The sequence below is a fragment of the Myotis yumanensis genome, unplaced genomic scaffold, assembly GCF_028538775.1.
Source record: "Myotis yumanensis isolate MYYU_CA2020_CCGP unplaced genomic scaffold, mMyoYum1.0.hap1 SCAF_4, whole genome shotgun sequence".
NCBI lineage: Eukaryota > Metazoa > Chordata > Mammalia > Chiroptera > Vespertilionidae > Myotis > Myotis yumanensis.
The window spans coordinates 98,980,767-98,997,080 of record NW_027223755.1 but is presented as its reverse complement, the minus strand read 5'-3'; the positions used below and the strand labels follow the sequence as shown (position 1 = coordinate 98,997,080).

At 42.1% G+C, this 16,314-nt stretch overlaps 1 protein-coding gene and 1 pseudogene across 2 annotated transcripts in view; one reads left to right on the top strand and one right to left on the bottom strand.

Moving 5' to 3' along the window:
- UBN1 (ubinuclein 1) overlaps positions 1-16,314 on the top strand; it is a 39,875-nt gene that overhangs the window by 14,787 nt on the left and 8,774 nt on the right. For both annotated transcript variants that reach the window (XM_070413050.1, XM_070413051.1), the window contains exons 9-13: positions 4,619-4,689; positions 5,943-6,072; positions 6,248-6,366; positions 6,518-6,646; positions 6,831-6,977. In XM_070413050.1, the coding sequence (XP_070269151.1) occupies positions 4,619-4,689; positions 5,943-6,072; positions 6,248-6,366; positions 6,518-6,646; positions 6,831-6,977 (596 nt within the window). The remainder of the gene's footprint in view (positions 1-4,618; positions 4,690-5,942; positions 6,073-6,247; positions 6,367-6,517; positions 6,647-6,830; positions 6,978-16,314) is intronic.
- On the bottom strand, positions 14,304-15,497 carry LOC139009084 (Y-box-binding protein 1 pseudogene; annotated as a pseudogene).

Sequence of the window (16,314 nt, the reverse complement as noted above, 5' to 3'; positions counted from 1 at the left end):
CTAAGTATACAGGAATTGCATAGAATTTCAAAAGCCGTACATGGGTATTTGGATCCTTAATAAGGAGCCCTAACCTAGATCTTGAACTGGATATTGCATTTTAAAAGCTTAAATTAAACTTGATGTACATAACTATAACATTAGCAATGTTCTGTATTTCTCACTTTTTCACTCCCTTTATTTTTCTTTTTTTCTTCTTATTGCTTTTATTTTAATAATAATTTGTTTAGATTTTAAATCTTGGCCTTAGATGATACATGTATCAGTTTCTACTGTTAACTAAAAAACTATCCCAAAACAGTGACTTCAAACAGCAATTCATTTCTCCTGACTCTGTTGGCTGGGTGGTTCTTCTTTGTCCTACCTGGGTGCTCTCTTGTACCTGCACTCAGCTGGCAAGATGGCTGGTGCTGGGACGGTGGGGCTTCTTTCTCCTCTGGTCTTCCTAGTCTTTTTTCAGTGCATGGCAGTTTCAGGGCAATATTTCAAGAGGGTCATTGTAGAAGTCATAAGGCCCTTAAGATCTAGCCTTAGAAGTTGTATGTACCACATCACTTTTGCTACACTGTATTGGTAAAGTGAGTCACAAGCGCACACCGGATTGGAGGGTTGGGGAACTAGAGACCACCTCTTCCTGCGGCAGGAATGCATGTTCTGGGAGGGGAGGAAAATGTGGTCCTGTTTGAGGTCTACCACAGAACATAAGCAGATTCTAATCTGATGTCATCCCTTATGGAAAAACTTTTCTGTGGGAAACAAATTAGATTTATTTTCTAGCTAGAAGTGATAACTTAAAACTTTGAAAAATATATTTGAAAGTTTAAGTATGCTAAAGAGGCTCTGCAAGAGGGTGACCTTGGTGAATGCTGCCCATACGTTATTTACTGTTTTCTTCTCATACCCATTTTTAATTTCTTACTCCCTTGAACTGTACATTTTTATGGGCCCCAGAGAATCCAGTGATTTGATTCAATGTGTCTTTTGTTTTGGTTGTTGGAAAGCTCAGGTGTGTTGCCCCCTTAGGTTATTACCTTTAGTTTGGCAGTCTCTCAGCCTGGTTCATACAGATGACCCAGGTCTGTTTTGGTCCTCTTTAGTCAAGCATAAAATGGGAACAATACTAAGACTAGAAAAGAAACAGAGACCCCATGTCACCCACCCTGCTGCTCTTACCTGCTTACTGTCCTACTGAGTTAGAACCCCTGCATTGCAAATCCAGGGAGACATGGATCCAAGAAGGATAAGGTTGGAAAAAACTAACCTGTTTGATCTTCTTTAAAAAAAATTATGACAGATTTCATTCTGTTCAGCAAAAACAGGTATGGTATATAAGGTTCTGAACTAGGTGCCGAAAGATTTTAAGTGGCTTTTCTTACAATAAATAAAACAGCTTATTAAAAGGTTATTGGAGCTACTGTAGATTAGCATGACCTGGCTGGCTTAACTTTACTTCCTATTTTTAAAAAAATGTATTTTTTTTATTGATTTCAGAGAGGAAGGGAGAGGGAGAAAAAGATTGAAACATCAGTGATGAAAGAGAATCTGATCAGCTGCCTCCTTCTTGCCTTACACCGGGGATCAAGCCCACAACCTGGGCATGTGCCCTGACAGGGAATCGAACCGTGACCTCCTGGTTCATAGGTCAACACTCAACCACTGAGCCATGCTGGCCAGGCTTACTTTCTGTTTAATCTTGGATTGATCAGTTCATTCAACTCCTTGGGCAAGGATGTCCCTTAAGGTTGTATTTTAAAATGCAGCACTTTACCTGGCCAGCGTGGCTCACTCGGTTGGGCATTGTCCCATGTACCAAAAGGTTGCCATTTGGTTCAATTCCCGGTCAGGGCACATGCTGGAGTTGCAGGCTCGATCCCACATAGGAGGCGTTCAGGAGGCAGCTGATCGTTTTGATCTCACATGATATTTCTCTCTTTCCCTCTCCCTTCCACTCTAAAAATCAAAATAAAATAAAAAATCTTAAAAAAATAAAAATGTAGCACTTGACTAATTATCTTCAATATAAAAACAGACCCTCAGAGATACTGTCTACACAATCCAAAAGGCATCAGGAAAATAAATCTTTAATGAAGGGTCTGATAAACAGTGGGGCATTTAAAGTACATGTTGAAGTAATTAGGTTGAATACTATGAAGATGCTTCTGGATCTTACAACTAGTAGTGTATAAGCTTAAGCAAAAGAATGGCTTGGTTTTATTTTCTCTTAAACTAAAATCATAATTGCAGTACATTAAAAGTGCCAAGCTAGAATTCCAAATCCTTCTGAAAGTATAAGAAATTGGCAGATGAATGGGTTAAAAGTCACACCATTTCTACCATTCCATCCATCCATTTGACTCCTTTCATCTCAGGCTTCTGTGCTATCTATCCTATAGCCAAGGGATCTTGCAGAAGCTGCAAGTTATGTTTGGTTGTTTGATACTGAGTTTTCCTTCCTCTAACTTTCATTCTTTCAATGCTATCTGTTCATTTGTTCATCCATCCACTCAGCTAGCATTTACTATGCATCTATTATATGATAGGTCGGTGTGGGAAATATATTGATGAATAAGATTCAGTTCTTGTTCTCTATGAGCATAAGTTGGGTTTGCATACCAGAGGATCATCCATTTATAGATATAATTGGAAATTTCTTAGAAGTAGTTGGAAATTCTGATTAGGGCTTAGAATAAAAGGTTTACTCTAGAGCAGCAGTTCTCAACCTGTGGGTCACGACCCCTTTGGCGGTCAAGCGACCCTTTCACAAGGGTCGCCTAAGACCATCCTGCATATCAGATATTTAAATTACGATTCATAATAGTAGCAACATTACAGTTATGAAGTAGCAACAAAAATAATTTTATGGTTGGGTCGCAACATGAGGAACTGTATTTAAAGGGCCAGAAGGTTGAGAACCACTGCTAGAGATTTAGATTACAGAGACTACGTGCATTTGTGTTGTTTTTGAAGCTGTGAAGGGGAAGGTGTTATTGGGAGAAGTGAGTTCTAAGTAGAACTTTGGGGGGTCCATCTGTAATGAACGAACTAGTGGAAGAGACAGGTGGAGTAGTCAGAGGTAGGACAAGGACCTAATGAGGAAGGCAAGTGGGATGAGATGAAAGTGGAGGATAGTTACTGGTGCCTGCTGTTTCAGAGGGCTTGATCAGGATTGATCATTTCATTTTAGGTAGTCACCTTATTGCCTTTGTTTGCCATCATTATTATATTGTATACCATGCCTGCAGTTTTACTTAGCCTAAAGCCTTTGGACCAGCCACTCTTGGGTTTAGATCAGTGACTCTCAATCCTCTCTGTACTTTAGAGTCACAAGAGTTACTTTTTTTTTTTTTTTTAATATATTTTATTTTTCACAGAGAGGAAGGGAGAGAGACAGAGAGTCAGAAACATCGATGAGAGAGAAACATCAATCAGCCGCCTCCTGCACATCCCCCACTGGGGACGCGCCGGCAAACAAGGCACATGCCCCCCCCCCCCCCCCCCCCCAGGAATCGAACCAGGGACCCCTCAGTCCAAAGGCCTGACGCGCTATCCACCGAGCCAAACCGGTTTCGGCCACAAGAGTTACTTTTAACTGTTTGAGTCCCAAGCAGTGAGATCGCGCTGCTGAGATTTTATGTCGAGAAAACATACGATTCCGTTTGAGTCCCAGGGGGTATTGAAAAAACACTGTCGAAGAATCCCAAACAGCGAAACCGCGCTTTCTCTAAATGAGTACGAAAAGACCCAAACAGCATGATAGCACTTGTTTTATTTTATGTCGAGAAACGGTTAAAGAGTACTGATACTTGGGCTTTTTTTAAAGAATACAAATTCATAAGCCTTGTTCCTAGAGAATCTGATGTGATTGGTCCAGGGTGGGTAAAGCTGCCAGGTGATTTCAGTGTGAAGCCAACTATGAAAACCACTGGTTAAGACTTTAGCAGTTAGCTTTCCTCACTTGTGCTTTCAGGGCTGTGGCTGCTTGCTATGGTTGCTTCAGGGGTTTCCAAGCTTGCCATCCAGATGTTAACTGTGTTCTCATAGGAAGCAAAACATTGTATAGTAACCTATTATATCTTGTGTTAATAGGTAGTAAGGTATGTTAGTAATTCCAATGGTCTGGGTAATGGAGTTTGTGATATACTGTAAGTAAATTATGAATTTTCAGAGAATTATAATGTTCTTAAATGCTAATGCAGCACATTATTATTATTTTGGTAGATAAAGGTCTTCAAATATTGCAGGTTTAAAAACAGTTCTTGATTGTTTTTGTACTGCAGATGTATGGCAATTCCAACTTGTAATTTAGATGATAGAGTGCTGGGAACAAAAGTTAGCTAGCTGGCAAAATCGAATGCACAATGATTGCTTTGACTCTGATTTTCTTTTATGTGACTTTATTTCAAGTCCCGGGCAGAATAGACAGTCCATAGATGTTTCAGCAGCATTTGAAAAGAGCTGGATATACCATTTCTAGAGCATATAGTGATCACAGGTGTGTATGGTGAGGACTTTATCGATAGGTGTTCTGTAGGGACTGACTGCTCTTGTGCCTGTGGGTGAATGTGAGGGCCCTGTGGAGAAAGTGCACTAATGGATGTTACTGTCTGCTATGAACCAGGCTGCCAGAGCTGCTGAGGGAGAGAGCAGACAGAAGTTCTTCACCCAGGATATTAATGGCATCCTCTTAGAGTGAGTATCTTTTGTTTCTTTACTGTTAGCATGCCTGGGTTTGAGCAGGCCAGGGGATTGGGAGTGTGATTGAACTACATAAAGTTGACCACTGATGAGATTTTTTAAAAATTATTTTTGTTTTATTCTTTTTAAAGAGGGAGGGCACACAAAATAGTTGTCTCTAGGAAATAATAGACATTACTAATCTTAGGTAGCAGACATTATTAGAACACTGTCATGGCCTGTTGGAAGTGGATTTTGTGGCAAACATGAGATGAAAAAGAAGGTGTTGCCTGCCTGTCTCTGGGAAGAGTAAGAGATGATTTGGTACAGCCAGGGGCCTGCTCTCCTGGGTGCTCTTCAGCGTACCTGGTCATTCTTTCCTTGCTGTCACTTCTCCTCCCAGGGCCAGTGTGCACCATCCTGTAATACTTCTCCCAAATGCCTGAACCTCTGAGATGCTACACTGTATGAATTGGGTTAAAAGCAAAGCAACAACAACAAAACAACCCTACACACATAAGTCCAAACCACATTCTTTGTATGTGACTCTCCAGCTTTGCCGCTTCTCTCCTGATTACATTTTGCACTATGTAGCAGAGGAAGCTTGCTGCTCAACAGCTGAGGATTTTTCACATGTAAGAAAGGTTGTCAAGACAGGGATATTCTAGCAAAGTACCTTGCCTGGCCAGGTCAGGAAGCCTGGGCTATGGAGAGCACCTGAGGATCAGCAGAGATAAGAGCTTTATGTCCACAGTGCCTGTTAGAGTATGCCAAATAGGGAGAGCTCAAGGGATCAAAGACTATTTGAAATAGTTTTTTGCTTATCTAGATGGGGACACTGGAGGGATGAGAATTTCCCTTACTTCCTGATCAGAGATAGGACTGGGAACTGGAATAGTAACAAAGTGCTTTTAGAAAATATTGACCCCAAGTAACTCAGTTACTTTCCAGTAAGCTTTTCTGTCTTTTTCATTTATGAAATTTAATACTTCAGAGCTTGTTCTTTTGGGCTCTGATAACGTTTGACTTGGTCTTGTCTTGGACCTGAGAGCCTTAGCCCACTTTACTCAGCCAGGTTCATCAGGTTTGGGAATTTTTGTTTGGTGACTGTTGGAGATGTGTTGCACCGGCCACTTGGTTGCATTGTGTGATGAGATAAGATTTTACCTGCTCTTGGCTCCTAGCTTTTTCCTGTCTATGGTAGGATGATGTAATGATGAAAGAATATGCCTGGGCTGTGCCCCATTGATAACTATTCTGTTCTTCAGCATAGAGGTGCAAACTCGGGAGCTGAGTAGCCAGGTTCGTTCTGGGGTATATGCCTATCTTGCTTCATTCCTGCCCTGCAGCAAGGACACCCTCGTCAAGCGTGCGCGAAAACTTCACCTCTGTGAACAGGTGGGTGACTCTGCAGTGGAACATGTTGGCTTTGGGGCCTAGAGGAGGGGTGACTGAGCCTTCACAGATGTCACAGGTGCTGTTGCACTGCCTTTGTGCGATTATTTCTGTAGTGGGTCCTCAGTATAAGAAGAGGTACATAAAACAGATTTATGATATGTCCTGCTCTCTGCAGGGGGGGCGTCTGAAGGAGCCTCTCCAGAAGCTTAAGGAAGCCATTGGCAGGGCAATGCCAGAGCAGATGGCCAAGTACCAGGATGAATGCCAGGCCCACACACAAGCCAAGGTTGCTAAGTAAGTATGTGCCATCACTCTCATCAGCATTCTCACCTCCTTATCTTAGAGGTCCCAGGGGATGGGAGACAAAAGGGAGGTAGTGGACACAGGAGAAAGTAGTTTTCCTGTGGTGACTTTAGGGTCCTGTTTAATTCTGTTCACCCGGTAGGATGCTGGAAGAGGAGAAAGACAAGGAGCAGAGAGAACGGATTTGTTCTGATGAGGAAGAAGATGAAGAAAAGGGGGGCAGGAGGATCATGGGACCCCGGAAGAAATTTCAGTGGAATGATGAAATCAGGTGTGCCCAAACTGGGTCCTTGCCTCATTGGAGGGTTTGTGGGGCCAGTGTCTGAGCATGTTCCCGTATTTCTAATGAAGGTTAGAATCATTTACTTTAATCAAGGCTGGTGAAAGCACATGATTGAAACCTTGAAGAAGCATTTGGGGTGGTTTGAAGTTTCTGACTTCTGCCTACTCCTTAGGGAGCTACTCTGCCATGTGGTGAAGATAAAACTGGAGAGCTATGATCTGGAGAAGAACAACAAAGTCCATTCCTGGGAGGATTATGTGAAGGTGTTTCTGGATGCTGAGGTCAGACCTCTCTGGCCTAAAGGCTGGATGCAGGCCAGGTGAGTGCCCATGAACAGACATGTGGTCAGTGTGACGAGGTGAATATTCTTGCAGTAAAGAAATATTTGAGTGCTTCTATTGTGCCAGGTCAATAGGGTTCCTTCTCTCAGGGACTCACTGTCTGGTTGACTCAACTCTAATTTCGCATGAGGAATTGGGTGGCATGAGGAATTGGGGCTTCATGCCCTTCCAACCTCAGTCTGCCCTTCCCTGTGTTGAGATGATGGCTCCTACTGGAAGCTGAGAGATGGAAACATCTTTTTTTTTTTTTTTTTTTTTTTTTTTGCTACTTGAAATTTATTGTGTAAATACCACATTTAAATGTTAACTGATACAATTAACTGTTTAATTAATGGATAGAATTCTCATTCCACATGTGGGGTTTGACATTCTTAACAAATCTTGTGGTTGACTCTACAAAATTCAGGGTTGAATAACCTTTAAAGCATCTGTGGATACACAAAACTGTCACAGGTAGTCAAGGTTCCCTGTTCTGAGGGCAAATTCCAGGAAAGTAGCCCCTCTTGTCAAGTGCTTCTTTAACAAGTCAGCTATCAGGATGTGCACCCATCACAAAGGCCAGTATAAAAGCAGATCCTTAAAGGGGCACACATAATTTAGAGAAAAAATTCAGAATTTTTTTAAAAAAAAACTTGTTTGGGGGAGAAACCAAGATGGTGGCATAGGTAAACACCAGAGATTGCTGCCTCGAACAACCACTTCAAAAATACAACTAAAAGACAGAACGGACATCATCCAGAACCACAGGAAGGCTGGCTGAGTGGAAATTCTACAATTAGAAGGAAAGAGAAAAGCTTACCGAGACTCAGAGGAGGTGCAGTGCGGAAGTAAAATATTAAGGTACAGAGGCGCACACAGAGTGGGCTGGCGGCTGAGGGAGCGGTTGTCATTTTCAATCGGGAGGGAGTCTCAGGCTCTGAACTCCAGTTCCGGGCGAGTCTCTGGGGACCCAGACTCAAACGGGAGAAGCGGGACTGTCTGGCATCAGTGGGAACTCGAGGGCAGCTTTCTCTCGGAGGGGCTTGCAGCTATTGCTGAGACACTCGAGAGATGGAAACATCTTAATGTTCCGAACAGAAGTCTCATTTGCAAGTAGCAGAGCTGACTGATTATTGGAGTTAAGTGCTAGATTTTCTCATAGGCTGCTTTGTATTATGTAGCTTCCCATGAATAGGCTACATCTGCAATACCCAAAGTTGGCTGGAGCTAGTGTTCTTTTAAAAAAATGTTTTATTGTGGTAAAATATATTTAACATAAAATTTATGATCTTAACCTTTTTTTAAATCCTCATCTGAGGATATTTTTTTCCATTGATTTCTAGAGAAAGTGGAAGGGAGGGAGAAGGAAGGAAGGGAGGGAGAGAGGAAGGGAGAGAGAGAGGGAGAGAGAACATCCATGTAAGAGAGAGACATCAATTGGCTGCCTCCTGCATACACTGCTACTGGGGCTGGGGAACCTGCAACTGAGGTACGGGCCTCGGAATTGAACCCATGACCCTTCATTCTGCATGCCAACGCTCTAACCAGTGAGCGAAACCATCCAGGGCCCATCATAACCATTTTTAAGTGCACAGTTCAGTGGTATTACATACATTGACATTGTTGTAGCCATCACCACCGTCTATCTTCATAAATCTTTTCATCTTATAAAACTGAAACTGTACCTATTAAATGATAATTTCATGTTTCCCTCTCCCCATAGACACTTGCATCATTCTACTTTCTGTCTCTCTAAATTTGACTACTCTTAAGTACCTCATATAAGTGGAGTCATTCAGTATTTATCTTTTTGTGACTGGCTTACTTCACTTAGCAAAATGTCCTCAGGGTTTATCCCCGTTGTAGCATAGCACAGAATTTCCTTCGTTTTCAAGGCTGACTGACATTCCATTGTATGTATGTATCGCATTTTGCTTATCCATTTGTCAATGGATAGTTACGTTGTTTCCATATTTTAGCTGTTGTGAATAATGCTCCTATGAGCATGGATGTACAAATATATTGAGACCCTACTTTCAATTCTTTGGGGTTTATATGTACCCAGAAGGGGAATTGCTGGATGATATGGTAATTCTATGTTTACTTTCTTGAGGAATTTCCACAGTGGCTATTTTACATTTTCACTAACAGTGCACAGCGTTCCAGTTTCCCCACATCCTCACCAATACTTGTTTATGGTTTATTTTATTGTAGCCATCCTAATCCTAATAGGTATGAAGTGGTATCTCATTGCAATTCTGATTTGCATTTCCCTTATGATAAAGGATGTTGAGTATCTTGTTAAATACTTATTGGCCATTTGTATGTCCCTTATCAGATATATAATTTAGAAATATTTTCTTTCATTCTGTGGGTTGCCTTTTTACATTGCGTATAGTGTCTTTTGATGCACAAGTTTTTAAGTATTCATGAAGTTCAATTTGTATTTTCTCTTGTCTGTGCCTGTGTTGTTATATCTAAGAAATGATGGCCACATCCAATGTCATGAAGCTTTTATCCTATGTTTTCTTCAAAGAGTTTTATTGTTTTGGGTCTTTCATTAATTTCCTCGATCCATTTTGAGTTAATTTTTGTATATTTTGTACATAGGTGAGGGGCCAACTTCTTTCTTTTGCATGTGGATATCCACTTTTCCCAGCACCATTTGTTGAAAAGAATGTTCTTTCCCCTATTAAATGGTTTTGGCATGCTTATCAAAATTATTTGACCATATATGTGAGGGTTTATTTCTGGGCTCTCTGTTATTCCATTGGGTTACATGTCTGTCTTTATGCCAAGACCACACTATTTTGTTTACTGTAGCTTTGCAGTAGTTTTGAAACCAGGAGTTGTGAGTCTTCCAGTTTCCTAAGATTCCATGTAAATTTTAGAATGGGTTTTCTATTTCTGTAAAAAATTGTCTTTGAGATTTTGAAAGGGATTGCATTTAATCTGTAGAATACTTTGGGTAATATTAACATTGTAATAATATTAAGTCTTCTAATCCATGAATGTGGCATGTATTTCCATTTATTTATGTTGACTTTAATTTATTTCAGCCATGTTTTGTTTTCATTCTATAAGTTTTTCATGTCCTTGGTGAAGTTAATTTCTAAGTTTTAAAAAAATATTGTTGAAAGGTTTGGGGTGGGGCTGAGGTTTCAAGGCTCAGTGTAATCAAAATGATGTTTATTTGAGGCACCTGGGTGCAGATGGTCTGACTCAAGAAAGAGCCAGCGGTGAATTGGGGAAGGAGCAGGCTTTTTATGCGCTCATGGAGAGCTGGGGGGGGGGGGGGGGGGGGGGGGCGGGGAGGGCTGTGCAGGGGTGATGGTCTTCAGGAATTTCTGTAAAATAACCACTCAAGGGGAGCATGTTTGTGCAAGGCTTAGGCTAACAGAACGAGCTTTCCCTTTGACATTTGTTAGATTTTGTAAGGCTCAAGCCTTGCTTTCTCCAGTTAACCCTTTCAATTATGAATAGAATTATTCATGTGTAGAAATGCAACTGATTTATATGTATTGACTTTAAAATATATATATATTTTATTTATTTTGTTAATCCTCATCCGAGGACATTTTTCTCATTGACTTTCTAAGAGAGAGTGGAAGGGAGGAAGGGGGAAGGAGGGAGAGAGAGATAGAGAGAGAGAAACAGAAACATTGATGTGAGAGAGACACATCAATTGGTTGCCTCTCACATGCATCCCCACTGGGCCGGGGGTGGAACCTGCAACCCAGGTTTGTACCCTTCAGTGAGTGGGCTGAGGTTCTAACCATTGATCACACCAGCCAGGGCTATTCGTTTCTTTTTTAATGTCCCCCCTTTCTGATTTTGATTATTTGAGTCTTTTTTAAAAATACATATTTCTGTTGATTTCAGAGAGGAAGGGCGAGGGAGAGAGAGATGGAAACATCAGTGATGAGAGAGAATCATTGATTGGCTGCCTCCAACTCGATCCCCACTGGGGATCGATTCCACAACCTAGGCATGTTCCCTTGACCAGAATCGAACCTGGCACCCTTCAGTCCGCAGGTTGACGCTCTATCCTGCCAGGGCTTGAGTCTCTGTTTTCATGACTTCAGTGGACTTTATTTTGCAGGCAAGAATGCAGCAGATGACATAAGGGTAATCATTAAACTGAGCTCTTAATGGCAAGGAGACACTCATCTGGAAGAGGGCTCAGGCAACCAAAATTTCAGGAAGTACAGGTTTAGGTCTAAGAAGGTGTTCATGGTGTAGTCATGATGCTGGAGATTCTTGTAGGTGATGTATAATAATTCAGAAGGTGCAGCTGCTCATGCCGGCATTTTTGGTGGACTTTGCTTCTTGAGATTCGGTGGCAGAGATCCTTGTCACTCTGGATTCTACAAAGAGATAAGCTGTAGGAGCAAGTGTCTTGTAGAAGCGTAGTCTTCAGTGCTCCAACTTGTCTTTACTGGAGTAGGAAGGCTATCATTGTGATGACTTGGTGCCTGGCAGGGCAGAGGTGACCAGCAAATTTCATTTAAAATTTATTTTTCAATTACATTTGACACTCATTATTATTAGTTTCAGGTGTAAAACATAGTCATTAGACATTTAAATACCTTACAAAGTGATCACCATAGTAAGTCTGGTACCATCTGGACACCATACATGATTTTTACAATATTGTTGACTGTTTCTCTATGATGTACTTTACACCCATGTGACTATTTTTATAACTGGTAATTTGTTGTTCTTAATCTCTTTCACCTATTTCCCATCAATCCCCCTTCTGCCTGGTGACCAACAATTTGTTCTCTGTATTTGTTAGTTTCTGTTTTATTCTTTTTTTTTTTTTTTTAGATCCCACATATAAGTGAAATGATATAGTATATGTCTTTCTCTGATTTATTTCACTTAAGCACAATACCATCTGGGTCCATCAATGTCACAATGGCAAGATTTCTTTCAATTTTATGGCTGAGTAATATTTCCATTTTATGTATGTACCACATCTTCTTTATCCATTTATCTGTTGATGGACATTTGGATTACTTTCACATCTTGGCTATTGTAAATAATGCTGCGATGAACATAGAGGAGCATACATCTTTTTGATTTAGTGTTTGGCTGTCTTTGGGTAAATACCCAGAAGTGAAAATGGTGGGTTATACGGTAGTTCTATTTTTAATTTTTTGAGGAACTTTCATACTGTTTTCTAGTGACTGCACCAATTTAGAATCCCTGAATTCAGTTTGCTAGTTGCTAAGTGAGGGTTCCCTTTTCTCCTTTGCCAACACTTGAGGAGTGAGGATATTTTTTCCATTGATCTTTAAAAATATATTTTTATTGATTTCAGAGAGGAAGGGGAGAGAGAGAGAGAGACATCAGTGATGAGATAGAATCATTGATAAGTTGCCTCCTATACACCCCACACTGGGGTTTGAGCCCATAACCTGGTCATATGGCCTGACTGGGAATTAAACTTTGACCTCCTGGTTCATAGGTCAACACTCAACCACTGAGCCATGCTGGTTGGGCTCCATTGATTTTTAGAGAGAGTGGAAGTGAGGGGTAAAGGGGAAAGAGAGAGAAATATCTATGTGACAGAGATACATCTATTGGTTGCCTCCCACACATGCCCCAACCAAGGGCAGATATCGGACCTGCAACCCAGATATGTGCCCTTAACTGGGAATTGAACCTGCAACCCTTTGGTGTGCAGGCCAATTGTCTTATCACTGAACCATGCTGGCGTAGGGCTCTGTCATTATTTTCTCAAATAGGTTTTCAATGTCTTGTCTTTTTTGTTTTTTAATCCTCACCCAAGGATATTTTTTCCATTGATTTCTAAAGATAGTGGAGGGGGAAGGTAGAGAGAGGGAGAGAAGAAGAAAGAACCATCAGTGTGAGAGAGAAACATTGATTGGTTGCCTCCTGCATGTGCCCCTACCAGGGCTGGGGACCTGCAATCAAGATATGTGCCCTGGACCTGGAATTGAACCTGAAACCCTTTGGTCCAAGAGCTGACACTCTAACCACTGAGCCAAACCAGTCAGGGCGATTTTCAATTTCTTACCCCCTCTTCTCCTTCCAGCACCCTATGATGTAAATGTTGGTACCGTTGAAGTTGTTCCAGAGGCTCTTTACACTATCTTCATAATTTTGGATTCTTTTCTTTTTGCTTCTGATTGGGTGTTTTTTTGCTTCCTCATATCATATTCCAAATCGTTGATTTGATTCTCGGTATCCTCTTACTCTACTGTTGATTCCCTGTAAATTATCCTTCATTTCTGACTGGTCCTTTTTTATGTTGTTGATGTTCTAAGTTCCTTCAAGTTCTCATTAGTTTCTTGACCATCCTTAGAATTATTGTTTCAAACTCTATCTGGTAGTTTGCTTGCTTCCATTTCATTTAATTCTTTTTCTGGAGATTTCTTCTGTCCTTTCGTTTGTTTCTTTGTCTCTGCATTTTTGCTGCTTTCCTGTGTTTTTTTACTGTGTATTAGAGCTGTTTTGTCTCCTGGAATTGGTAGAGTGGCCCTGTGTAGTAGGTGTTCTATAGGGCCCAGTAGCTCAGCCTCTCCGGTCACCTGAGCTGGGCACTGTCGGTGCACCTCTGTGGCAGTGTGCACAGTCTTGTTGTAGTTGACCCTGGATTGCTGTTGGTGTCACTGGGAGGGATTGACCTCCAATCCAATTGGCTGTGAGGGCCATCTGTGACTCCAGTGGAAGAGCTGCTGTGCAGGAGATGCCCCTATGGAGCAGGACTTGCTTCAGTGTGGCTTTGGTGCTCACCGAGTCCACCCCTTAAGTGTGTCACTTGTGGATGTGGTAGGGTTGTAATCTGGTGTGGTCTGAAGCTGACCACTGGGTGCTGTGGCTCTGGGGGCCTCCCGGGAGGTGCAAAGTCAGTTACTGCCTTGCTCTCTGACATGAGCTACAGAGCAATCTACAGATGGCTGCTACTTGTGATGGGCTTGGAGGTGCCCAGAAGACGCCAAGCTGTGAATCAAGGCAGGCTGCTGCTAGTGTTAGGCCTGGGGCCAACTATCAAGAAGTATAAGGCATGCTGATGCCAGCTGCTGCTTTTTTTGCAGACTTTTTAAAAAAAAACCATGTTTGTCACTGGCCAGCATGGCTCAGTGGTTGAGCATTGACTTATGAACCAGAAGGTTTCAGTTCAATTCCCAGTCGGGGCATAAGCCCGGATTTCGGACTCTATCCCCAGTGTGGGGCATACAGGAGGCAGCTGATCAATGATTCTCTCTCATCATTGATGTTTCTATCTCTCTTTCCCTCTTCCTTCCTCTCTGAAATAAAAATATTTTTTTTAAAAGGAAAGCAACTGGTAATATTTGAATACTTAAAATTTTTTTAAAACCATATGTTTGTCATTACTAAAAAGAGACATCTTTAAAACCCCATGCTGCATAGAAAATGCAGATAGTTCTAGTTATCTGGTCAACGGACAAAAAGCAAGCACTTAAGGTCGTCAACTTTAATCTTTTGTTCATTCCTTATTGCTGGAATTTCATTTCATGCATTTCTTCTTATTGGATGACTAAACCAGATGGTAGAGAGGGTAAGCCTGCATTTACTCAGCCCTGCCCTGCTCAGCCTAGGGAGCAGACAAATTCTCAGCTGGTGGATCGACTGCTTTTGTCTCTTTGCCATCTTGTGGTTTAGGGTTTTCTGGCCGTCTGCTTCAGTAATTGAAGTTGTGGCAGTACCAACTTTGAGGTGGCTGCTTACCTTGGGTCTCATCTCCTTGATTTTCTTTATCTTCTTCATTGCCATCCTCTCTAGGCTTTCGTGAGGAGGGCCCCGTGAAATCATGGTCTATAGCCCCGATACATATTCTGTCTCACTGGTCTACCTTATTCACCTGCACCCTGGTTTGCAGCCCCCTCCATTACTTCTCCCTGCACAGGAAGGTTGGAATACTGTGGGCAATGCCCAAAGGGTCTCCGCATGTAGTATAGTGGTAACCATCGCCTGGGATAGGGCTGCGTGGGATAGGACCGGCGCTGTTGGGCCTGGCCTTCAGGAGCCCTCTCCTATCTCTCATTCTTTTCCCCACTTTCACTATTCTGGCAATTGCATGGAGGACCCCTGCAACGTGGATAGTGTCTATAATGGTTATGGTCTGCTGCATATTTACTGCCTTTACTGGAACTCCACCAGGGCCTGTAACATTTGCTGCCTCCACAACCTTTTCTCCTTCAACAACATCACACTCCACAGTCTCCATCTCCTACACTGCAAAGGTCCTTCCTGGGGTTATTCTTCTTTATGGCAACCTTGTGTACAAATACATCTTCCTTGGTGTCATTCCTGTTGATGAAACCATATCTGTTTCTTACATTAAACCAGTTTACTGATTCCAAAACCTTTGTTGCAATAACCTTCTTGTCCCCCAGTGATGTGAGGCTGCCCTGGCTGTCAGCTGCTGCCTGTGGTGCTGGGCTTGGTGTTGGCAGTGCTGGAGGGGGGCAGTGGGGATACTGCTGGGTCTTGACCCCCCTGCTCATGGTTACGGTGATGGTGCTTGGGGCCGGCTGCAGCAGCTATGGTTCTCCCAGGGTGTGATCATAACTAGCTCTGTGGTAGCAGTGGGGCTGCTCAGGGCTCTCTGGGGTCCACTTTCGACTACCACTTGAACTCGAACTCTCTTGTTAAAATTATTATTATTTACTTGTTTTTATCACTGTAGATTGTCTGTGTGCCAACGAGAAGCCTGAGTGTAGATTTAACGTTTTCTTAAATCTTTTTTGAGCTTTTCCTTGGGTATGCATAGTCACTTTCTAATTTTACCCATGGCTTCAATTTTGAATGTCCTAGTCTTTAAGGTTTGGCTTCTAAAAGGGGAAAATTGAAAAATGGTGTTTAAAAAAGGCACTGGCCCTTTAAATCTCCTAGAAGTCACTTGAACCAGAGGTGCAGGGGTTCACAATGGTGGGAAGAGAAACAACATGGCTGCTTCTCTCTGAACAGAAGGAGCAATCAATAATTAGAGCACAGATCCTGATAGTTGTAGGAGAAGGTCCTTTTGCCCACCCTAGTTCCTGCAAGCTACTTCGGGAACAGGTGCATAGCTACCTACTATGGGGTTAAGGGTTGGGTAGCTGCTACTGTGCTAAGAGCTGAAATAATCCCACAGTTTACCCATCCAAGTCTTCCCCTGGAAGCTGCTAGCTTTGATCAGTCTCTAGAGGTTCAAAATAGTTATTTCAGAGAGATTCTGCCAGGACAGTTGTTGTCCAGGTGGAGAGAGGATTAATTCTGATGCTTTCTACTCTGCCAACTTTCCAGAATCCTCCCCTGGAGCTCATGTTCTTGATTGGATCTGATTTTTTGTGGGTTGGA